Source organism: Bufo bufo, chromosome 3 (genome assembly GCF_905171765.1).
Source record: "Bufo bufo chromosome 3, aBufBuf1.1, whole genome shotgun sequence".
Classification (NCBI taxonomy): Eukaryota; Metazoa; Chordata; class Amphibia; order Anura; family Bufonidae; genus Bufo; species Bufo bufo.
The window spans coordinates 663,818,585-663,841,658 of NC_053391.1; the positions used below are offsets into that span (position 1 = coordinate 663,818,585).

Here is a 23,074-nt window from a genome sequence, read left to right on the forward strand (position 1 = left end):
ATCACCCCCCTGTCATTGATCACCCCCCCTGTAAGGCTCTATTCAGATGTCCGTATGATTTTTACGGATCCACTGATAGATGGATCGGATCCGCAAAACGCATACGGACGTCTGAATGGAGCCTTACAGGGGGGTGATTAATGACGGGGGTGATCACCCCATATAGACTCCCTGATCACCCCCCTGTCATTGATCACCCCCCTGTAAGGCTGCATTCAGATGTCCGTATGATTTTTACGGATCCACTGATACATGGATCGGATCCGCAAAACACATACGGACATCTGAATGGAGCCTTACAGGGGGGTGATCACCCCATATAGACTCCCTGATCACCCCCCTGTCATTGATCACCCCCCTGTAAGGCTGCATTCAGATGTCCGTATGATTTTTACGGATCCACTGATACATGGATCGGATCCGCAAAACACATACGGACATCTGAATGGAGCCTTATAGGGATGGTGATCAATGACAGGGGGGTGATCACCTCATATAGACTCCCTGATCACCCCCCTGTCATTGATCACCCCCCTGTCATTGATCACCCCCCTGTCATTGATCACCCCCCTGTCATTGATCACCCCCCTGTAAGGCTCCATTTAGACATTTTTTTGGCCCAAGTTAGCGGAAATTATTATTTTTTTTCTTACAAAGTCTCATATTCCACTAACTTGTGTCAAAAAATAAAATCTCACATGAACTCACCATACCCCTCACGGAATCCAAATGCGTAAAATTTTTTAGACATTTATATTCCAGACTTCTTCTCACGCTTTAGGGCCCCTAGAATGCCAGGGCAGTATAAATACCCCACATGTGACCCCATTTCGGGAAGAAGACACCCCAAGGTATTCCGTGAGGGGCATATTGAGTCCATGAAAGATTGAAATTTTTGTCCCAAGTTAGCGGAAAGGGAGACTTTGTGAGAAAAAAAATATATATATCAATTTCCGCTAACTTGTGTCAAAAAAATTTTTTTCTATGAACTTGCCATGCCCCTCATTGAATACCTTGGGGTGTCTTCTTTCCAAAATGGGGTCACATGTGGGGTATTTATACTGCCCTGGCTTTCTAGGGGCCCTAAAGCGTGAGAAGAAGTCTGGGATCCAAATGTCTAAAAATGCCCTCATAAAATGAATGTGGGCCCCTTTGCGCATCTAGGCTGCAAAAAAGTGTCACACATCTGGTATCGGCGTACTCAGGAGAAGTTGGGCAATGTGTTTTGGGGTGTCATTTTACATATACCCATGCTGGGTGAGATAAATATCTTGGTCAAATGCCAACTTTGTATAAAAAATGGGAAAAGTTGTCTTTTGCCGAGATATTTCTCTCACCCAGCATGAGTATATGTAAAAAGACACCCCAAAACACATTGCCCAACTTCTCCTGAATACGGCGATACCAACTTTTCCCATTTTTTTATACAAAGTTGGCATTTGACCAAGATATTTATCTCACCCAGCATGGGTATATGTAAAATGACACCCCAAAACACATTCCCCAACTTCTCCTGAGTACGGCGATACCACATGTGTGACACTTTTTTGCAGCCTAGGTGGGCAAAGGGGCCCACATTCCAAAGAGCCCCTTTAGGATTTCACAGGTCATTTACCTACTTACCACACATTAGGGCCCCTGGAAAATGCCAGGGCAGTATAACTACCCCACAAGTGACCCCCTTTTGGAAAGAAGACACCCCAAGGTATTCCGTGAGGGGCATGGCGAGTTCCTAGAATTTAATATTTTTTGTCACAAGTTAGCGGAAAATGATGTTTTTTTTTTTTGTTTTTTTTTCCTTACAAAGTCTCATATTTCACTAACTTGCGACAAAAAATAAAAACTTCCATGAACTCACTATGCCCATCACGAAATACCTTGGGGTGTCTTCTTTCCAAAATGGGGTCACTTGTGGGGTAGTTATACTGCCCTGGCATTTTAGGGGCCGAATGCGTGAGAAGTGGTTTGAAATCAAAATCTGTAAAAAATGGCCGGTGAAATCCGAAAGGTGCTCTTTGGAATGTGGGCCCCTTTGCCCACCTAGGCTGCAAAAAAGTGTCACACATGTGGTATCGCTGTACTCAGGAGAAGTTGGGCAATGTGTTTTGGGGTGTCATTTTATATATACCCATGCTGGGTGAGAGAAATATCTTGGCAAAAGACAACTTTTCCCATTTTTTTATACAAAGTTGGCATTTGACCAAGATATTTATCTCACCCAGCATGGGTATATGTAAAATGACACCCCAAAACACATTGCCCAACTTCTCCTGAGTACGGAGATACCACATGATTTCACCGGCCATTTTTTACAGATTTTGATTTCAAACTACTTACCACACATTTGGGCCCCTAGAATGCCAGGGCAGTATAACTACCCCACAAGTGACCCCATTTTGGAAAGAAGACACCCCAAGGTATTCGCTGATGGGCATAGTGAGTTCATAGAAGTTTTTATTTTTTGTCACAAGTTAGTGGAATATGAGACTTTGTAAGAAAAAAAAATCAAAAAAAAAATCATAATTTTCCGCTGACTTGTGACAAAAAATAAAAAGTTATATGAACTCACTATGCCCATCAGCGAATACCTTAGGGTGTGTACTTTCCGAAATGGGGTCATTTGTGGGGTGTTTGTACTGTCTGGCCATTGTAGAACCTCAGGAAACATGACAGGTGCTCAGAAAGTCAGAGCTGCTTCAAAAAGCGGAAATTCACATTTTTGTACCATAGTTTGTAAACGCTATAACTTTTACCCAAACCTTTTTTTTTTTTTTTTACCCAAACCTTTTTTTTTTATCAAAGACATGTAGAATAATAAATTTAGAGAAAAATTTATATATGGATGTCGTTTTTTTTTGCAAAATTTTACAACTGAAAGTGAAAAATGTCATTTTTTTGCAAAAAAATCATTAAATTTCGATTAATAACAAAAAAGTAAAAATGTCAGCAGCAATGAAATACCACCAAATGAAAGCTCTATTAGTGAGAAGAAAAGGAGGTAAAATTAATTTGGGTGGTAAGTTGCATGACCGAGCAATAAACCGCTAAAGTTGTGGAGTGACGATTTGTAAAAAAGGGCCTGGTCACTAGGGGGGTATAAACCTGTGGTCCTTAAGTGGTTAAATATACGCTGGACTCAATGACATCACGCTGGACTCAAATCAGCTCATTAGCATGCGGCATGTGGCATCTTTGTGTGTATAATATGAGGTAACCATCTGTCACAGCAGTAAGTGAATACATCTAAGGTACTTTTTAGTAGTTAATGATTGTATATAATTAGTTAGATTATAATCAAATATCCACATGACAGGTTCCCTTTAACTGTAAAAATATTTATGCGGAATGTTAAATTCCTGCCTAAGATCATCAAAACTCTTCAATGACTTTTCTGAAAATAACTGAGGCATCCTAGTCAACCCATACTGCTCCCATTGTTGCACCCCATTAATCTTATTCAATTCAGCGTACATATGATTGGGCCATATAGGCGTATAAGCAATATACCCATTACTGTTTATCCGTTCTTTAGTTTTCCACCATACTTTATGCATCATATTTATCATTGGATATTGAGTACCATGAGTACAAAATGATCCATCCTCTAAAGCAGACAATAAGCACGTACGGTGAATTAAATACTGAATAATACGGCCAGCACTATTCAATTGAGACACGTCACCCCATCCCCTAAAATGTTGTAGCTGAGCTGCAATGTAGTAGGACCAAGGGTCCGGCACTGCTAACCCCCCTTGTGTTTTTGGCCGTTGAAGGGTTGAAAGTTTAATCCTAGGGACACCTCCCCTCCATATCAAGTCTCTAAAGATTTTATTGACAGTGTTAAAGAACCTAAGCGGGACCCAGATTGGCGCATTATGAAGAAGGTACAAAAGTTTTGGCATTAATATCATTTTCAAAAGATTGGCTCGACCAATTACAGATAAGGGTAGTTTGCTCCAGGCTTGTACCTTTTTCCGAAATTCAGCAAGCATTGGCATCAGATTCAGACGATCATAGTCACCTAAATCTGTAGTAACCCACACCCCTAGATATTTAAAGGATGTGACTATTTGTAATCCTCCCGTAATGGCTGCAAACTATTACTACTTCTTAAGGGCAGTAAAGCGGACTTTGCCCAGTTAATCGCCAGTCCGGACATATCCCCAAAGTGGTTAATGATTGTCATTGCAGCGGGAAGAGACTGCTCCCAGTCATCCATGAATAAAAGCAAGTCATCGGCATATAAGGCCACTTTTTCTGTCCTAGTTCCGTGCCGAAGACCCTTGACTGTAGCAGCCATTCTTAGAGCTTCTGCCAAGGGCTCCACCGCCACCGCAAACAAAAGCGGTGACAGTGGACACCCCTGCCTAGTACCTCTAAACAGCAGGAATGGGTCAAATATATCGCCATTAACCCTCACCACCGCTCTAGGGCATGAATACAATAGCTGGACCCAAGATAAAAATTCAGTTCCAAAACCCATTCTTTTGAGTACCCGCCATAGATAACGCCATTCCACGCTATCAAACGCTTTGGCCGCGGTCGAGGCGTGGACATGGGTTGCTTGAATGTTCAGAAACAAACGTCTAATGTTAACCGCTGTAGACATATTAGGCATAAAGCCCGCTTGATCCTGACTTATTAAAGTGGATATCACTGAGTTCAGACGGTTTGCTAATACTTTTGCCAAAAGTTTAATATCGACCGGGAGTAGAGAAATGGGCCTATAAGATTCAGCCTCAAGAACATCTTTGTCGGGTTTGGGTAATAACACAATGACTGCTTCATTCATGGAGTCAGGGAGCCGACCTTGTCGCTTGGCCTCATTACAAACCTCCAGTAATTGGGGAAGGAGAATGCTGGAATAACGCTTGTATACTTCAGCTGGTAAACCATTCCTTCCTGGAGCTTTGTTATTAGACATTGTACCCAATGCCACCTCTAGTTCTTGAACAGTAATAGGACCATCTAGTAGTGCCCTATGCTCACTTGACAGAGTATTCAGTTCTAAGGGTAATAAAAATGGATCAATCTCCGAATCCATAACTCTCAATTTAGATTGGTATAGTGAGGAATAAAAAGAATACATGATCTGAAGCAACTGTGGCGGTTCACTTTGAGTAGCGCCATATGTATCCCTCAAAGCTGCAATATATATATACGTAGTTTGTAATTGGGCCTTAGATATCAATGCCAAAAGCCTACCCGCTCTCTCACCCTCCTCATAAAAGGTCTGTTTCTGGAAAAAACGATTGTTTTTCGCCTGCTCTAATAACCTGTCATTCAATTTTTGTTGAGATTCTTTCCATTTGTCTCTAGTAACATCTTGTGGATGAGAAATATAATCCACTTCTGCTGCCTCAACCTCCAGAATTAACTTCCTAGTGCGCGCTCTGGATTCGCTTTTCTTCTTATTAACCTCTGCTATGAGCAAGCCCCTCAGGAACGCTTTCATAGTCTCCCACACTACTAATTTAGATGCACTGGCAAGTTAAACTGGAAGAATTCCTTAAGCTTTTCTCCAATTCCGCCAGCATCTGGTAAGAGAGGTAGCCAATAAGGATTAAACTTCCAACCCCCACATTTATGTATTCGCGACGGGCAAAAGTCAATCACCGCAATCACTGGTGAGTGATCAGAGATCCTGCGTGGAAGATACTGTATATTCCTCACAAATTGCCCCATAAGGGCATTCCCAAGGATAAGGTTGATTCTGGACAAAGAGTTGTAAGTGCTAGAGCAGCAAGAAAACTGCTTCATTAACTGATTTTTCAGTCTCCAGAAATCCAACAACATAGCTTCTTGCATGAGAACCCCAGAAGACGTTAATCCAGTTGCCTGGGATAATTGTCCCACCCCCATTCTATCTAGGCTATGCTCAATAATGTTATTGAAGTCCCCAAGTAACATAACTGGTATATCTGGCACGTCTGCTATAAATTGTACAACCGGTGAGTATGGTGGTGGGATGTACACTCCCACTAAAACACATGGAGTTGTGAAAATCACACAGTGTAGACAGACATATCGCCCCTCATTATCTACCTTTTTGGCAATACAGGTAAACGCAATCGATTTGTGTACCAGGAGACTCACCCCCCTAGCATAGGACGAAAAGGTAGAATGGAAACAATGCCCCGCCCACTTTCAGGGTGAAAGACCGCGGCACCTGCTCCACTCATCCAGCTCAGACTTGATAAAGGGGACTTTAGCACCCCGAAACGCGTTGTATTACGAATAAATTGAACACTGCCGTAACCGAAGACTTTGCCCATGACCGGTTGTTTTTGTGCGCCCTTTGTGGTCCATGCACTCTACGTAAAGTTCAGCGTTTCTTGCTTTTATACCGTTACCCGAGTGGCAGGGTGGCCCCTGCCCAAGGCGATCGGACGAATCTAGGCTGCACCAACCATTACTCATTCATATTTGACCTTCATTGCAGTTGCGTCCAATTGATGCAACCCCAATAGGTGAGCAAACCATTTTCTTTTAGTAGAAATTTGATTTGCTGAACTTACTCACCCTATGAGCGCCTTTCTCCATCCTATTGGCCACTATTTGCTTTTGGTGGCTGCGGAGGACCTCTGACTTGCCTCCCAGTGACATTATGATGACGTCTGTCTCTCTCAGGTCTTCTTTGGGAAGATCTCAATCTTTCCACAATACTGAGGCCACCTAATATAACCTAGTCTACAGAAAACAGAGAAATAGATGAGACGCCAAGTAATAATGAGGTTGTTATTATGGGGGACATTAACTACCAAGATTTGGACTGGGTTATGTGAACTGCATCAGCATGACGTCGATTCCCAGAGACCCGGCCACCCTACATTTTCTGCTATGGAAGTTCCAAAAACAGCTCACCGCTGGCGTGGCTATTTCCCACCAAATATGTAGGAAGAAGCCTCTAGATTTTGAGCACCTCCAGCATGTGTCTGAAGCAGACGCGGAATATAGGCAGGTTTTATCTGGGGTCTTATACCATTTGGCCACCACTTTATAACTGTTCTCCTGTATTCTGACGCATCTTGTTGTCATGTGAGGGGAGATCAAGATTTTGTCTATTTCCTGTGTGGAAAACGACCGGTTCAGGTCTTTCTCCCAAAGTCTAATGAACGCTGGGATAAAGAAAGCGTCAGGAAGCCGTAATCTATTATAAATCTGGAAAATTATTTTGGTTGGGGTCTGGGCACAGTCAAATAGACTTTCCAGCCATACTTGTGGACGAGAAAAGTCTTGTGGTTTGATGTTTTGTTGGATGTATGAACGCAAAAAGTGTAAGGGGGTGGGATTAGAATGCTGATAGTTTAGTTTGGTCCTCAAATCCGCTATAGGGATTAGGTGGGAGTCGCTAGCGATGTCTCTAAGTGGAATTGTGGAGTTTTTGAAGCACCCCTTCACACTTTCTATCAGGGCCTTGGGGGCGACATTTATTACATCCCTGACTTGAAGTGTTTGAGAGGGAAATGGTATTAGGTGTTGAGTGTCTTTGTACCCTTTCCAAGCGGAGATAGTAGCTTTCATTAGTGGAGAGGCAAGTGGAGGTAAAGATTGAGCTGTTTTGTGGCCAAGCAAGAAGGCCCTACGTGTGGTTCCCAGTAGAGCCTGTTCCATAGAGACCCATGATTTGTGTGGAGGGGCCCTCATCCAATCAATCACTCTGGCTAGGAGAATCGCCTTTTCATATATTTCAGGATCGGGGAGAGCAATACCTCCCCATTTCTTTGCCCTCTTCAGTGATTTGTATGCTAGGTCTCTTGTTGTTCCAAATGAAGGAACTGAAGAGGGATCTCACTTTTTTGTAGAAAAGCAAGGGGACCGGGATAGGGAGAACCTGTTGTAGATAGGTTAGTTTGGGGAGAATTAGTGAGGCTAGGATGTTTTTCCTGCCGAACCACGAGAGTATTGGCAGATCAAGGCTGTTAAGTGTCTTTGTAATATCCGTTAACAAAGTATTGTAGTTCAGAGAGAACAATTGAGAAGGCTCTGTGCTGATCTTGACCCCTAAATACATCAGGTGTGGGGCTGACCAATTCAAAGGGGATGATTGAGCTAACTTTTTCTTAGTAGTGGCAGATAGACCGAAGCATATGATTAGCGATTTATTGTGATTTACTTTAAAATTGGAGCAAAGACCATAATTTTCAAGGTGTTGATAAAGCCTGGGAAGAGCTGATTCTGGGTTGCTAATCATGACTAGCATATCGTCCGCAAAGGCTGCTTTATGTTCCTGATCCCCTAAAGTAATACCTTTTGATAGCTGTATCTTTCCTAATAGTCTGTAGGAGGGGTTCCAGGGTTAAAACAATCAGAAGGGGAGACAAAGGGCACCCCTGTCTAGTACCGTTCCTAATATTAAAAGCGGACGATATTGTACTATTGACTGAGATTGAAGCAGAGGCATTGATATACATGGCATCAATAGCATACAGAAAAGAGCTCGGGAAGTTTTGGGATGAGAGGACCTGTTTCATAAAAGACCAGTTGACTCTATCAAAGGCTTTCTCCGCATCCGTGCTGAAAAGAACTAAGGGAAGTGATCTTTTTTTAACATAGTGTATAATATTCAGGACTCAGGAATGGCGGTGTTATCTTTTCCTTCCCTGCCTTTGATAAGGCCCACCTGGTCTCTATGTATAAGGGAAGGGAGTTTTTTTTACTAATCTGTTTGCTAGCAATTTAGCTAGGAATTTTAAATCTAGATTAAGGAGGGAAATGGGTCTGAAATTTGGGCATTGGGTATGGTCTTTACCCTCTTTTGGGATAAGGATTATGTGGGCTTTGGTCATATCTGCCGAAAGGGGTTTGTTAAGTAGGGAGGCGTTATAGACAGGAAGTAAGTATGGGATCAGTGTGTTATGGAAAGCTAAGTAATAGGGGGTTGGGAGGCCATCTGGGCCTGGGCTTTTCCCTTTAGGGGAATTTCTAATAACCTCCGCGAGTTCCTCCTTTGTAAAGGGGGCTTGAAGTGATGATCTGTCCTCATCAGATAATTTTGGGAGAGCTAGACCTTCTAAGAAGGAGTCAATCGGTGAGCTGGTTTTAATGTCGTTGGTAACCTGTCGGGAGGGGTCAATGTTGTATAGAGCTTCGTAGAAGTTTCTAAATTGTGACGCGATTTGGATGGGGTCATAAGTCATGGAGCCTGAGGCATCTCTGAGTTTATGTACGTAGTTGTCTTGTTTCCTTTTCTTTATTCTCTGGGTCACGAATTTCGAAGCTTTATTACCATGCGCGAATATCTTTTGTTGAGAATGTAGGTAGAACTTCGCCGAGGCCGTATTTAGTAGGTTTTTGAGGGAGGTTCTAAGATCACTAAGTTCTGACAAATGTGATTTTTGTAGTGAGCGTTTATGCAATCCCTCTATATGTCTGATCTGTTTGTGGAGTGTATCAAGCTGTTTCTCTCTTTCTCTTTTAATGTGGGAGCTTAAGCTTATGCAGTGGCCCCTGATGAAGGCCTTGTGGGCATCCCAGAGAGTTTGTGGAGACACATCTGGTGAATTATTAAGGGTGAAATATTCGTCGAGTAAAAGCTGAAGTCGATCTTTAGTCTCTGGGACCCCCAACAAGGATTCATTCAAGCGCCAGGGTTTATTGTATTTCCTAATTTGGGGTGCAGTTACTGTTAGGTAAATTGGGGCATGGTCTGACCATAGGAAAGAACCCACGTCTGCATCGGTACACAGCTGGATATGGTTTTTTGTGATAGTCCAAGCGTTGGTATGAGTTGTGAGCTGAGGAATAAAAAGTATAATCAACCTCGTCTGGGTGAACGGTTCGCCAGGCGTCTATCAGATGGGAATTCCAGAGACTGGATATGAGGGAGCTAAGAGTTTTCTGGGAGTGTACTGATTTATGTGAAGATGAGTCTAGCAGAGGGTTCACTGCCACATTAAAGTCTCCACCAAATAAGGTTATGCCTTCTTGGAAAGATTCTACTATAGTCAAGACTTTCCTGAGCCAGCAAATTTGTTTAATGTTAGGGGCATACACATAATAAACGTGTATGACTGAGACCCAATTTTGCCTTTGATCATTAGGTATCTTCCCTCAGTGTCGATAATCTGGTCATTAAATAAGAAGGGAATATTCCTTTTAAAACCAATACTCACTCCTTTCAAGTTGGAGGAGGGAGACCCGCAGTGATACCACTGAGAGTACTGGGAGAAGGAGAGGTTTGGGAAACGATCTATCCTCAGGTGTGTCTCTTGAAGGAATAGGACATTTGCTCTGTCTTTCCCCAACACCCCAAATATTTGGCGTCTCTTGGATGGCGAGTTAAATCCATGAACATTGTATGAAGCTACTCTTAGATCAGCCATTGGGAGTGTGTAGGAAAACTACCAATCTGAATAAGCTGAGTGTATATGAAGTGGTGTGAAGATCAGAGTGGGAAGTGCAACTGACCTAAATTGTAAGTAAGACGTCATGGATCGGGATTGATGAAGCTTGACTCTCCCCAGAACTTGCTCCGGTGACCTTTGAACATACAGAACAAAATAGACAACTTGAGTGATACAAACAAAATGATATACAGTATATCTGAACACAATAATGGGGGTAGATCGGAATCCAACCATTTGGGAAACCTGTCCCTACCATGTAGAATAGGACCTGACGGCTGGGTCCACCAGAAATCCGGCCGGCCCAACCCCCAGGTGCCCGACAGTGCAAGGATCCAACCTGTAAATCAGTGTGGTTTGGAACTCGACTGTTTCCTGGTAAAGTGGGCTAAATATCTGGAATAAAACAACACTTGTATGGAATACAGGATTAAATTAACTGTTACTAGTATCGTGGAGGTGTAGGAGAGAAGGGGGGTGGGAGGAGGGAAGGAATAAGAAAAAGATATGGGTAGGAAGGAACTTGGCTAGGGAGGAGAAGGGGGGGAGAGGGGGGTATGGGTGAAAGGCTGCAGCAGATGGGATGGTGGGTTTCATAACCCGGCAGGGTTATTATGGGTGAGGGATTAAGCGGATAAGGGGACACCCTTACTACATTGTTATTTACTGGGGGTTAATAGGAAAATGAACATAGCGTACTAATGGGCCGTGATAGTAGGGACTAAACCAAGAACCAGGGGAAAACGAGAACCTCCAGGTTCATCAAAGCGTCGCAGAGCGAGAAAGTGGGAACTCCGTCAGAGTTCTGTGACTATGAAAACGGGTGTAAGATTAGGATGGTGTCATGGTCTTACCTGCTTGCTGCTCTCCTTCGTTTGACATGTGCTGGCGGCCATCTTAGGTTTCTGGGTTTCTTGTAGCCTTCCACCCTGCGGCTCCTCCTTCCCCTGGGAGGAGCTGGATGCCTAGCTCATATATATAGGAGGTCTGTGGCTTCAGTTCCTTGCTTGGTCCTCTTGTGTTCACATGCTTCTAAGACTGCTGCTGCTGCTGCTTCTGGTTCCTGATCCTGGCTTCGTCTGACTACCCTGCTGGTTCCTGATCCTGGCTTCGTCTGACTACCCTGCTGGTTCCTGATCCTGGCTTCGTCTGACTACCCTGCTGGTTCCTGATCCTGGCTTCGTCTGACTACCCTGCTGGTTCCTGATCCTGGCTTCGTCTGACTACCCTTCTGGTTCCTGACCTCTGGCTTCGCAAAGACTCTGCTCGGTTTCACCATCCGTTTGGACTTTTGCTTTACAGCTTTATTTTCAATAAAGCCTTCTTATTTTCACTTATCTCTTGTTGTACGTCTGGTTCATGGTTCCGTGACATTAGGACCAAGCCATGAATTCTGACGGTACAGGGCCATCCTCGCTACCCACGCTGGTTGCCAGACTTGATCAGCAGGATCACCTGTTGGGTCGGTTCGCTGTGGCGTTGCAAACCCTGCTTGAACGCACGGCTCATTTCGCTCCCGTTGCCGATGGGTCGGTTGTCGCTCCTGGGCTCGCTCCTACTGCCGCTCCGGTTGTTGCGCCAGAGTCTACCCCGACACCTGTTGTTGCGCCTGCGGTGTTTCGGGGTATGACCGGTTCTGCCCCTCTTCCACAGCGCTTTGGGGGAGAGCCAACTCAGTGCCGAGGTTTCCTTAACCAGGTGGGCATTTATTTCGAGTTGCTGCCACATGCCTTTCCTACTGAGAGATCAAAGGTGGGCTTCTTGATCTCGCTGCTCTCGGACAAGGCCTTGGCCTGGGCCAGCCCTTTATGGGAGAACAACAATCCGGTGGTTGCCGAGTTTTCCGGTTTTGTTGCTTCTCTTCGGAAGGTATTCGATGTGCCGGCTCGTGCTGCCTCTGCTGCGAAGCTCCTTATGTCCATCAGACAGGGTTCACGATCCGTAGCTGAATACGCCATTGAGTTTCGTACCCTGGCAGCAGAGGTGGGCTGGAATAATGAGGCTCTGGTCGCTGCTTTCTCTCATGGTCTCTCGGATGCCTTGAAGGATGAGGTTGCAGCTAAGGACCTACCAGTTGAGCTCGAGTCTCTTATTTCTTTCCTGATTTTGATTGACACCAGACTCAGGGAGAGACCTTCCTTTAAGGAGAACCTGCGGAGGTCTTTTAACAGATTGGTGCCTACGTTTGCTGTCCCACCCGTGCCTCCCTCTCCTCCCACGCCTCCTGGGGATGACTTGTCTGGGGGTGAACCCATGCAGCTGGGGTTTGCTCGCCTGTCCGAGGGGGAGAGGGCACTCCGGAGACGCGAGGGCCGATGCATGTACTGTGGTCTCGGTGGGCATTTTCGGTTGGCATGTCCGAACCGTCCGGGAAACGCTCGTACCCTGAGATCCTGTCGGGGGCAGATCTTGGGTGGAGTCTCCTCGTCCCCGGTTTCCCGTGTTGACAAACCACTGATCACTGTTGTCCTCTCCTGGGTCGGGGGCTCGGTGACGACCCAGGCGTTGGTGGACTCTGGTGCTGGTGGTTTGTTCATTGATAGTGTGTTCGCTGCCGCCAATTCCATTCCTCTGCAGGCTCGAGGTTCCCCACTGGCTCTTGAGGCGATAGACGGCAGACCCCTTCTGCCGCCACACGTGACTCATGAGACCCTTCCAGTGGGGATAGCCATTGGTGCCGTTCACAGAGAGTCGGTCTGCCTCCAGGTTATTTCGTCTCCACACTACTCGGTGGTCTTGGGGTACCCCTGGCTCCAGAAGCATAATCCGACTTTCGATTGGAGATCGGTCGAGATCCTCTCGTGGTCACCACAGTGTGGGGCTAGTTGCATCCATGGGTCTGTCAAGTTGCTGTGTACTTCCTCGGACTCTCTGTTGCCTCCTGAATACGAGGAGTACCGGGATGTATTCGATAAGGTGCGCGCGGTTGCCCTACCTCCGCACCGCCCATACGATTGTGCCATAGAGTTACAATCTGGTGCCGCTCCTCCTCGTGGCAAAGTGTATCCACTGTCGGTAGCGGAGAATGAGGCCATGGAGGAGTACGTGAGGGAGGCGCTTTCACGCGGACACATTCGCAAATCTTCGTCCCCGGCAGGGGCTGGATTTTTCTTTGTGAAAAAGAAGGGCGGTGAGTTGAGGCCTTGCATCGATTACAGGGGTCTCAATCGCATCACGATCAAGAACGCTTACCCGATACCCTTGATTTCCGAGCTGTTCGATCGCCTTAAAGGGGCCACGGTCTTTACCAAACTCGACCTGAGGGCGGCATATAACCTGGTAAGGATCAAGGCAGGCGATGAGTGGAAGACCGCGTTTAACACCAGGACCGGTCATTACGAATCCTTGGTTATGCCCTTTGGGTTGTGCAATGCGCCCGCAGTCTTTCAGGAATTCATCAACGATGTTTTCCGTGACCTGTTGCAGCAGTGTGTGGTAGTCTATTTGGATGACATCTTGGTATATTCTGAATCCATGGAGGCCCACATTCTGGATGTCAGACGAGTGTTGCAACGGTTACGAGAGAACAAGCTGTTCGGTAAGCTTGAGAAATGCGAATTTCACCGATCCCAGGTAACCTTCTTAGGTTACATCATTTCCGCTGAGGGGTTCTCCATGGATCCTGAGAAGGTTTCGGCTGTCTTACAGTGGCCCCAGCCCAGTGGTCTTCGTTCCCTGCAGCGCTTTTTGGGCTTCGCCAATTATTATCGGAAGTTCATCAGGGACTTTTCCATGCTGGCCAAGCCTCTCACGGATCTGACCAGGAAGGGCAGCAATTCCCAGGTCTGGCCGCTCGAGGCCATCCGAGCTTTTGAGGCCCTAAAGTCCGCCTTTGTGTCGGCTCCGATTCTGTCGCATCCCAACCCTGGGTTGCCCTTTGTCCTCGAGGTGGACGCGTCTGAGATGGGAGTAGGCGCCCTTCTGTCTCAGCGTAGAACACCAGAGGGTCCTCTGCTTCCTTGTGGGTTTTACTCCCGGAAACTGTCTTCCGCGGAGTGCAACTATCAGATTGGTGACAGGGAGTTATTGGCCATCGTGCAGGCCCTTAAAGAATGGAGGCACTTGCTCGAGGGTTCGGTGGTTCCGGTTCTCATCCTGACGGACCACAAGAATCTGACCTACCTTTCTGAGGCCAAGAGATTGACACCACGTCAGGCCAGATGGGCTCTGTTCTTGTCACGTTTTAATTACGTGGTCTCCTACCTACCCGGTTCCAAGAACATCAGGGCGGATGCCTTATCACGGCAGTACTCCGAGCTGTCCAGGGAGGAGTCGATTCCGACTTCGGTCATACCTCCGAATCAGATCCTGGCCGCCATTCGCACCAGCCTGACCTCTCCCCTGGGTGAGCAGATTTTGGCGGCTCAATCTGGTGCTCCCTCTGGGAGACCCAACGGCAGATGTTTTGTGCCTGAGGAGTTGCGCACTCGGTTGTTGCGAACCTACCATAACTCCAAGACCGCGGGGCATCCTGGAAAGAATCAGCTGTCCTGGGCTGTTTCACGTCTGTTCTGGTGGCCTTCCCTACGTTCCGACATCGCCGCATATGTAGCGGCATGCTCCGTTTGTGCCCAGAGTAAGTCCCCTCGGCACCTTCCGTTGGGCCTTCTGCAACCCATAGCCACCGGGGAGCGCCCATGGTCACACCTGGGGATGGATTTCATTGTGGACCTCCCTGCATCCCGAGGCCATACGGTCATTCTCATGATTGTGGATCGGTTTTCCAAAATGTGCCACTGTGTTCCTCTCAAGAAGTTACCCTCTGCACAAGAGTTGGCCACGATTTTTGCCAGGGAGGTCTTCCGGTTGCACGGTTTGCCTAAGGAGATTGTGTCGGATCGGGGGAGTCAGTTTGTGTCCAGGTTCTGGCGCGCCTTTTGCTCCCAGTTGGGGATTCATCTCTCCTTCTCCTCGGCCTACCACCCTCAGTCCAATGGGGCCGCAGAACGATCCAATCAGGCCTTGGAGCAATTCCTTCGTTGCTATGTCTCCGATCACCAAGACAATTGGGTTGACCTCCTGCCTTGGGCTGAGTTTGCCAGGAACACGGCAGTGAACTCTTCCTCTGGGACGTCTCCCTTCATGGCCAATTATGGGTTCCAACCTGCCGTGTTACCGGAGGTATTCTCTCCCCAGGATATTCCGGCTGTGGAGGATCACCTTTCCGTCCTACGTGCTTCTTGGGTACAGATCCAGAAGTCCCTTGAGGTCTCTGCGCAGCGCCAGAGACTCCAGGCTGATCGCAGACGAGCGCCTGCTCCTTCCTACCAGGTCGGAGACCGTGTATGGTTGTCCACCCGCAACCTCAACCTTCGAGTGCCCACTCCCAAGCTGGCGCCTCGCTTTGTTGGTCCCTTCCGAGTGCTTCGCAGGGTAAACCCGGTAGCCTATGCCCTTGCGCTTCCTCCTGGCATGCGGATCTCCAACGTGTTTCATGTCTCCCTGTTGAAGCCACTGGTGTGTAATCGTTTCACTTCCTCGGTTCCTCGGCCTCGTCCGGTCCAAGTGGGCAATCGTGAGGAATATGAGGTGAGCAATATCCTGGACTCACGCCTGGTCCGCGGTCGGTTGCAGTTTTTGGTCCATTGGCGTGGTTATGGTCCAGAGGAGCGTTCCTGGGTTCCCTCCGCAGATGTCCATGCTCCTGCCTTGCTCCGAGCCTTCCACGCACGCTTCCCTCAGAAACCGTTTTGTGCTCCGCGGAGGAGGGGCCCTTGAGGGGGAGGTACTGTCATGGTCTTACCTGCTTGCTGCTCTCCTTCGTTTGACATGTGCTGGCGGCCATCTTAGGTTTCTGGGTTTCTTGTAGCCTTCCACCCTGCGGCTCCTCCTTCCCCTGGGAGGAGCTGGATGCCTAGCTCATATATATAGGAGGTCTGTGGCTTCAGTTCCTTGCTTGGTCCTCTTGTGTTCACATGCTTCTAAGACTGCTGCTGCTGCTGCTGCTTCTGGTTCCTGATCCTGGCTTCGTCTGACTACCCTGCTGGTTCCTGATCCTGGCTTCGTCTGACTACCCTGCTGGTTCCTGATCCTGGCTTCGTCTGACTACCCTGCTGGTTCCTGATCCTGGCTTCGTCTGACTACCCTGCTGGTTCCTGATCCTGGCTTCGTCTGACTACCCTTCTGGTTCCTGACCTCTGGCTTCGCAAAGACTCTGCTCGGTTTCACCATCCGTTTGGACTTTTGCTTTACAGCTTTATTTTCAATAAAGCCTTCTTATTTTCACTTATCTCTTGTTGTACGTCTGGTTCATGGTTCCGTGACAGATGGTTAGAGTCAGAAGTAATCCGAATTGATTCTTCTTGGAGTTAAGGGTGAGTTCTTCCTCTTCTGACGTTCGGCTTTCGGGGTTCTTCTCATCTCAAACGGGATTGATTTCGGGATCTCAGGGAGAGAAGTTAAATCTTGTATAAAGTCCCAGTTCTCTATTTTCATGGGTTGTATCTCCAGGTGGTCGAACATCTGGGCAAGATCTGTGTGAGATTGGATGTTGTGTCTGCGGCCATTAAAGGCAAAGGTGAGACCGAAAGGAAATGTCCAGCGGTACGGGACTTTTTGGTTCCTGAGCCAATCCGTCAATGGTTTGAGGACTTTGCGTTTCTTTAATGTGATGGGTGCCAGATCTTGGTAGATAGATATTGATGACTGCACCTTTGTATGTAAGTTTGGAGGAGTTGCGGGATTTGTAGAGAACAGCTTCTTTGTCTTGGTAATTGAGGAAGCGACAAATTATGTCCCTCGGGGGGTCTGAAGCGTTTGGCTGGGGCCGCAAAGCTCTGTGGGCCCTTTCTAGGATGATTTGCGACGGGTTATCAGGACCTAACAGGTCTGCGCAAATGGCTAGGATCGCAGTCGGTACCTCAGATGCGGTGATGGATTCTGGGACTCCGCGGAATCGGAGGTTGTTTCTCCTTCCGCGGTTCTACTGGTCCTTCAGGGCTGTGTGAACCGCGTTTAGATGGTCTTGGCATTTCTGTATGCTGACTGTTGCCGCTGTTTGCCAATCTTGCATGGCGGCTTGTGAGGTTTCCAGCGTCTCTACTCTGCCCCCAATGTGTCTCACGTCTTGGCGGAGGGAGACCAGCTCATGAGCCACTGGTTCCAGAGCTCTCGATAAGGTCTTTTTGAGGAATTTCCTTGAAATCGGAAGACCTGTGAGCCCCTTGATTCCTCCGTGTCGCTCTCACCGTCAGAGGCCTCATGTTCACTCATGGAGGCCTCAGTTTGTGGCGCCATCTTGGATTCTTTAGCGCATATAGCAGCAGCTTTCCTGATGAATTTATCCATATCACCTTCACCAGTCGGGGTCTTTTGATGGCGGGTGGAGTCCCCTGGTTTAGGGTTTCCTATTTTTACCATTTTAAGTCGGGTGTGCTGGCGTAGGCTAGGTAGGGAGCGAGTCTATGTAACGGAGCTCAAGCGCTTGCGACCATTCCCTTCCGGCGCTAGCTCCGCCCCGGCGTCGCTATTTCCTGTAGTCCCCTAACTTGCACAGCTTGCTCTTCTTGGAACTTCCAAAGTAGCTCGCTGGCTCGAATATTTTTGGAAGTTCTCCTTCGTGCAGATGCCCCGTTCTCAAAATAGGTGCAGGTCCCACCTCCTTTCTGACTTTTGTGGCATATCTTAACGATGCGTCACATATGTTGAGATGTTGAAATCCCATTTTTTAAGTAGTCAAGCTTGCCGTTGTGGATATTTTTGGAAGTCCCACAGCAGCAAATGGAGAGGACACTGCATTTGTGCCACGTGCACCCCTTCACTTCAGGTGCCCCCTTCTCGAGATAGGAGTTAGTCCCTGAGGTGAGGCCCACACCCGTCTGACATTTTGTAGCATATCCTAGCCATGTGCCACAAATGTTGAGATGGGAAAAGCCCCTTTTAAATTTGCCTTTTTCCTCCAGATTAACTAGAAAATTGACCCTTGCAATCATGTTAGTTCATCAAGATCATATCGGCGGGGTTCTCATTCACCGACACTAGAGCACCTCTGCTCCGTACATGGTGTAGTGGTTGTACCATTAACCTGAACGGGAGCAGTGCTGCAGTAACCAGTCATGGCCATGACGCAGTGTATGAAGTTGTGGTGGTTTGGTGTGGAAACAGCTGTATGGCGTGGCTGCTGAGATTCGGACCTCCACCGAACCTAAGGATGGGACATATTTAGTAAATTTCCAGAAAACCCCTTTAAACCCGGTGGTGATACTGACCATGTACAGCTCCAACTCTCCCTGCAGAAGATTGCTGGAGCGTGCTAAAGTTGATTACATGGGGATACCTGGAAGGGGCTAGGATGGGGGGGGGGGTGCCTATAACATTGGGGGTGGAGGGGTGTCATTCTGTCTGTTAGGGTCTTGAGTTATGAGCCAATACAGCAACTTGATTGACACTTGTTTAAGGACTTTTACACGAGAAGATAATTGACTAAGTGAACGTCCAGATGATGAGGAACATATCTGCCCATATAAAAGGCCCTTGAATGAGCGCCGGTTGACTGTTAATCGTCGCTCGTTACGGGCAGAAATCTGCCTGTGTGAAAGGACCCTTGCCAGGAAATTCTGCCCTTTACATGGATGAGATAATTGCATCCCTGATTGTCGGAGTGCTTTCACAGCATCTTGTGTTTAGCATAAAAATGGCAGAATTGCACAGTCTCATTCCTTCTATCATGTAGTCGCGCTGAGGATCTGACTCTTGAGCCACTGTCTACTGCTCCTTAGACAATCGTGCAATCAGCTCCTTAGCATGTGTAAGGCATAATAGAAGACACTTCCTCCAAATCTCTCTCTTTTTTTTGTTTTTTTCTATCTTTGGTCGGCGTGATGCACTTGAAATCATTGTAGAGCTGTTATTCTTTCTTCTTCATCACTGCATCTTCTTTATGAAGCACAAGATGACATTTATGTTGGAAATGACAATAACACTGTGCAGCATGATCACTGTGTCTATTTCTCCTCCAGGCCTTGGGCAATTTGCATGTTCCATCTGAAATTTGTGCTATCTGGCTAAAGTGTAGACATGAGTTCGTCTGGTAACTCCCTGTAAGTAATCTTATTTTTTTATTTTCATTTTTTTAAAGTAGCATTGTGAACAATAATACTGTTCCCTTTTTACAAAACTATACCTACTATAATACTGCCACCTATGTACAAGAATATAACTACTATAATACTGCTCCTATGTACAAGAATATAACTACTATAATACTGCTCCTATGTACAAGAATATAACTACTATAATACTGCCTGCTATGTACAAGAATATAACTACTATAATACTGCTTCTATGTACGAGAATATAACTACTATAATACTGCTCCTATGTACAAGAATATAATTACTATAATACTGCCTCCTATGTACAAGAATATAACTACTATAATACTGCCTCCTATGTACAAGAATATAACTACTATAATACTGCTTCTATGTACAAGAATATAACTACTATAATACTGCTCCTATGTATAAGAATATAACTACTATAATACTCCTCCTATGTACAAGAATATAACTACTATAATACTGCTCCTATGTACAAGAATATAACAACTATAATACTGCTTCTATGTACAAGAATATAACTACTATAATACTGCCTCCTATGTACAAGAATATAACTACTATAATACTGCCTCCTATGTACAAGAATATAACTACTATAATACTGCTCTTATGTACAAGAATATAACTACTATAATACTGCTCCTATGTACAAGAATATAACTACTATAATACTGCTCCTATGTACAAGAATATAACTACTATAATACTGCCTCCTATGTACAAGAATATAACTACTATAATACTGTCTCCTATGTACAAGAATATAACTACTATAATACTGCCTCCAATGTACAAGAATATAACTGCTATAATACTGCTCCTATGTACAAGATTATAACTACTATAATACTGCTCCTATGTACAAGAATATAGCTACTATAATACTGCCTCCTATGTACAAGAATATAACTACTATAATACTGCTCCTATGTACAAGAATATAACTACTATAATACTGCCTCCTATGTACAAGAATATAACTACTATAATACTGTCTCCTATGTACAAGAATATAACTACTATAATACTGCTCCTATGTACAAGAATATAACTACTATAAAACTGCTCCTATGTACAAGAATATAACTACTATAATCCTGCCTCCTATGTATAAGAATATATCTACTATAATACTGCTCCTATGTACAAGAATATAACTACTATAATACTGCCTCCTATGTACAAGAATATAACTACTATAATACTGCCTCCTATGTACAAGAATATTACTACTATAATACTGCTCCTATGTACAAGAATATAACTATTATAATACTGCCTCCTATGTACAAGAATATAACTACTATAATACTGCCTCCTATGTACAAGAATATAACTACTATAATACTGCAACCTATGTACAAGAATATAACTACTATAATACTGCTCCTATGTACAAGAATATAACTACTATAATACTGCTCCTATGTACAAGAATATAACTACTATAATACTGCCTCCTATGTACAAGAATATAACTACTATAATACTGCTCCTATGTACAAGAATATAATTACTATAATACTGCCTCCTATGTACAAGAATATAACTACTATAATACTGCCTCCTATGTACAAGAATATAACTACTATAATACTGCTCCTATGTACAAGAATATAATTACTATAATACTGCCTCCTATGTACAAGAATATAACTACTATAATACTGCCTCCTATGTACAAGAATATAACTACTATAATACTGCTTCTATGTACAAGAATATAACTACTATAATACTGCACCTATGTACAAGAATATAACTATATAACTACTATAATACTCCTATGTACAAGAATATAACTACTATAATACTGCTCCTATGTACAAGAATATAACTACTATAATACTGCTCCTGTCTACAAGAATATAACTACTATAATACTGCTTCTATGTACAAGAATATAACTACTATAATACTGCTCCTATGTATAAGAATATAACTACTATAATACTCCTCCTATGTACAAGAATATAACTACTATAATACTGCCTCCTATGTACAAGAATATAACTACTATAATACTGCTCCTATGTACAAGAATATAACTACTATAATACTGCTCCTATGTACAAGAATATAACAACTATAATACTGCTCCTATGTACAAGAATATAACAACTATAATACTGCTTCTATGTACAAGAATATAACTACTATAATACTGCTCCTATGTACAAGAATATAACTATATAACTACTATAATACTCCTATGTACAAGAATATAACTACTATAATACTGCTCCTATGTACAAGAATATAACTACTATAATACTGCCTCCAATGTACAAGAATATAACTACTATAATACTGCCTCCTATGTACAAGAATATAACTACTATAATACTGCAACCTATGTACAAGAATATAACTACTATAATACTGTCTCCTATGTACAAGAATATAACTACTATAATACTGCCTCCAATGTACAAGAATATAACTGCTATAATACTGCTCCTATGTACAAGATTATAACTGCTATAATACTGCTCCTATGTACAAGAATATAGCTACTATAATACTGCCTCCTATGTACAAGAATATAACTACTATAATACTGCTCCTATGTACAAGAATATAACTACTATAATACTGCCTCCTATGTACAAGAATATAACTACTATAATACTGTCTCCTATGTACAAGAATATAACTACTATAATACTGCTCCTATGTACAAGAATATAACTACTATAAAACTGCTCCTATGTACAAGAATATAACTACTATAATCCTGCCTCCTATGTATAAGAATATATCTACTATAATACTGCTCCTATGTACAAGAATATAACTACTATAATACTGCCTCCTATGTACAAGAATATAACTACTATAATACTGCCTCCTATGTACAAGAATATTACTACTATAATACTGCTCCTATGTACAAGAATATAACTATTATAATACTGCCTCCTATGTACAAGAATATAACTACTATAATACTGCCTCCTATGTACAAGAATATAACTACTATAATACTGCAACCTATGTACAAGAATATAACTACTATAATACTGCTCCTATGTACAAGAATATAACTACTATAATACTGCTCCTATGTACAAGAATATAACTACTATAATACTGCCTCCTATGTACAAGAATATAACTACTATAATACTGCTCCTATGTACAAGAATATAATTACTATAATACTGCCTCCTATGTACAAGAATATAACTACTATAATACTGCCTCCTATGTACAAGAATATAACTACTATAATACTGCCTCCTATGTACAAGAATATAATTACTATAATACTGCCTCCTATGTACAAGAATATAACTACTATAATACTGCCTCCTATGTACAAGAATATAACTACTATAATACTGCTTCTATGTACAAGAATATAACTACTATAATACTGCACCTATGTACAAGAATATAACTATATAACTACTATAATACTCCTATGTACAAGAATATAACTACTATAATACTGCTCCTATGTACAAGAATATAACTACTATAATACTGCTCCTGTCTACAAGAATATAACTACTATAATACTGCTTCTATGTACAAGAATATAACTACTATAATACTGCTCCTATGTATAAGAATATAACTACTATAATACTCCTCCTATGTACAAGAATATAACTACTATAATACTGCCTCCTATGTACAAGAATATAACTACTATAATAC

The 23,074-nt window shown here is 44.1% G+C and overlaps 1 protein-coding gene across 1 annotated transcript in view; it reads left to right on the forward strand.

Moving 5' to 3' along the window:
* MRE11 (MRE11 homolog, double strand break repair nuclease) overlaps positions 1–23,074 on the forward strand; it is a 325,789-nt gene that overhangs the window by 7,850 nt on the left and 294,865 nt on the right. Inside the window, exon 2 of the mRNA XM_040426325.1 lies at positions 19,304–19,384. Coding sequence (XP_040282259.1) covers positions 19,362–19,384 — 23 coding nt within the window. The 5' untranslated portion in view covers positions 19,304–19,361. The remainder of the gene's footprint in view (positions 1–19,303; positions 19,385–23,074) is intronic.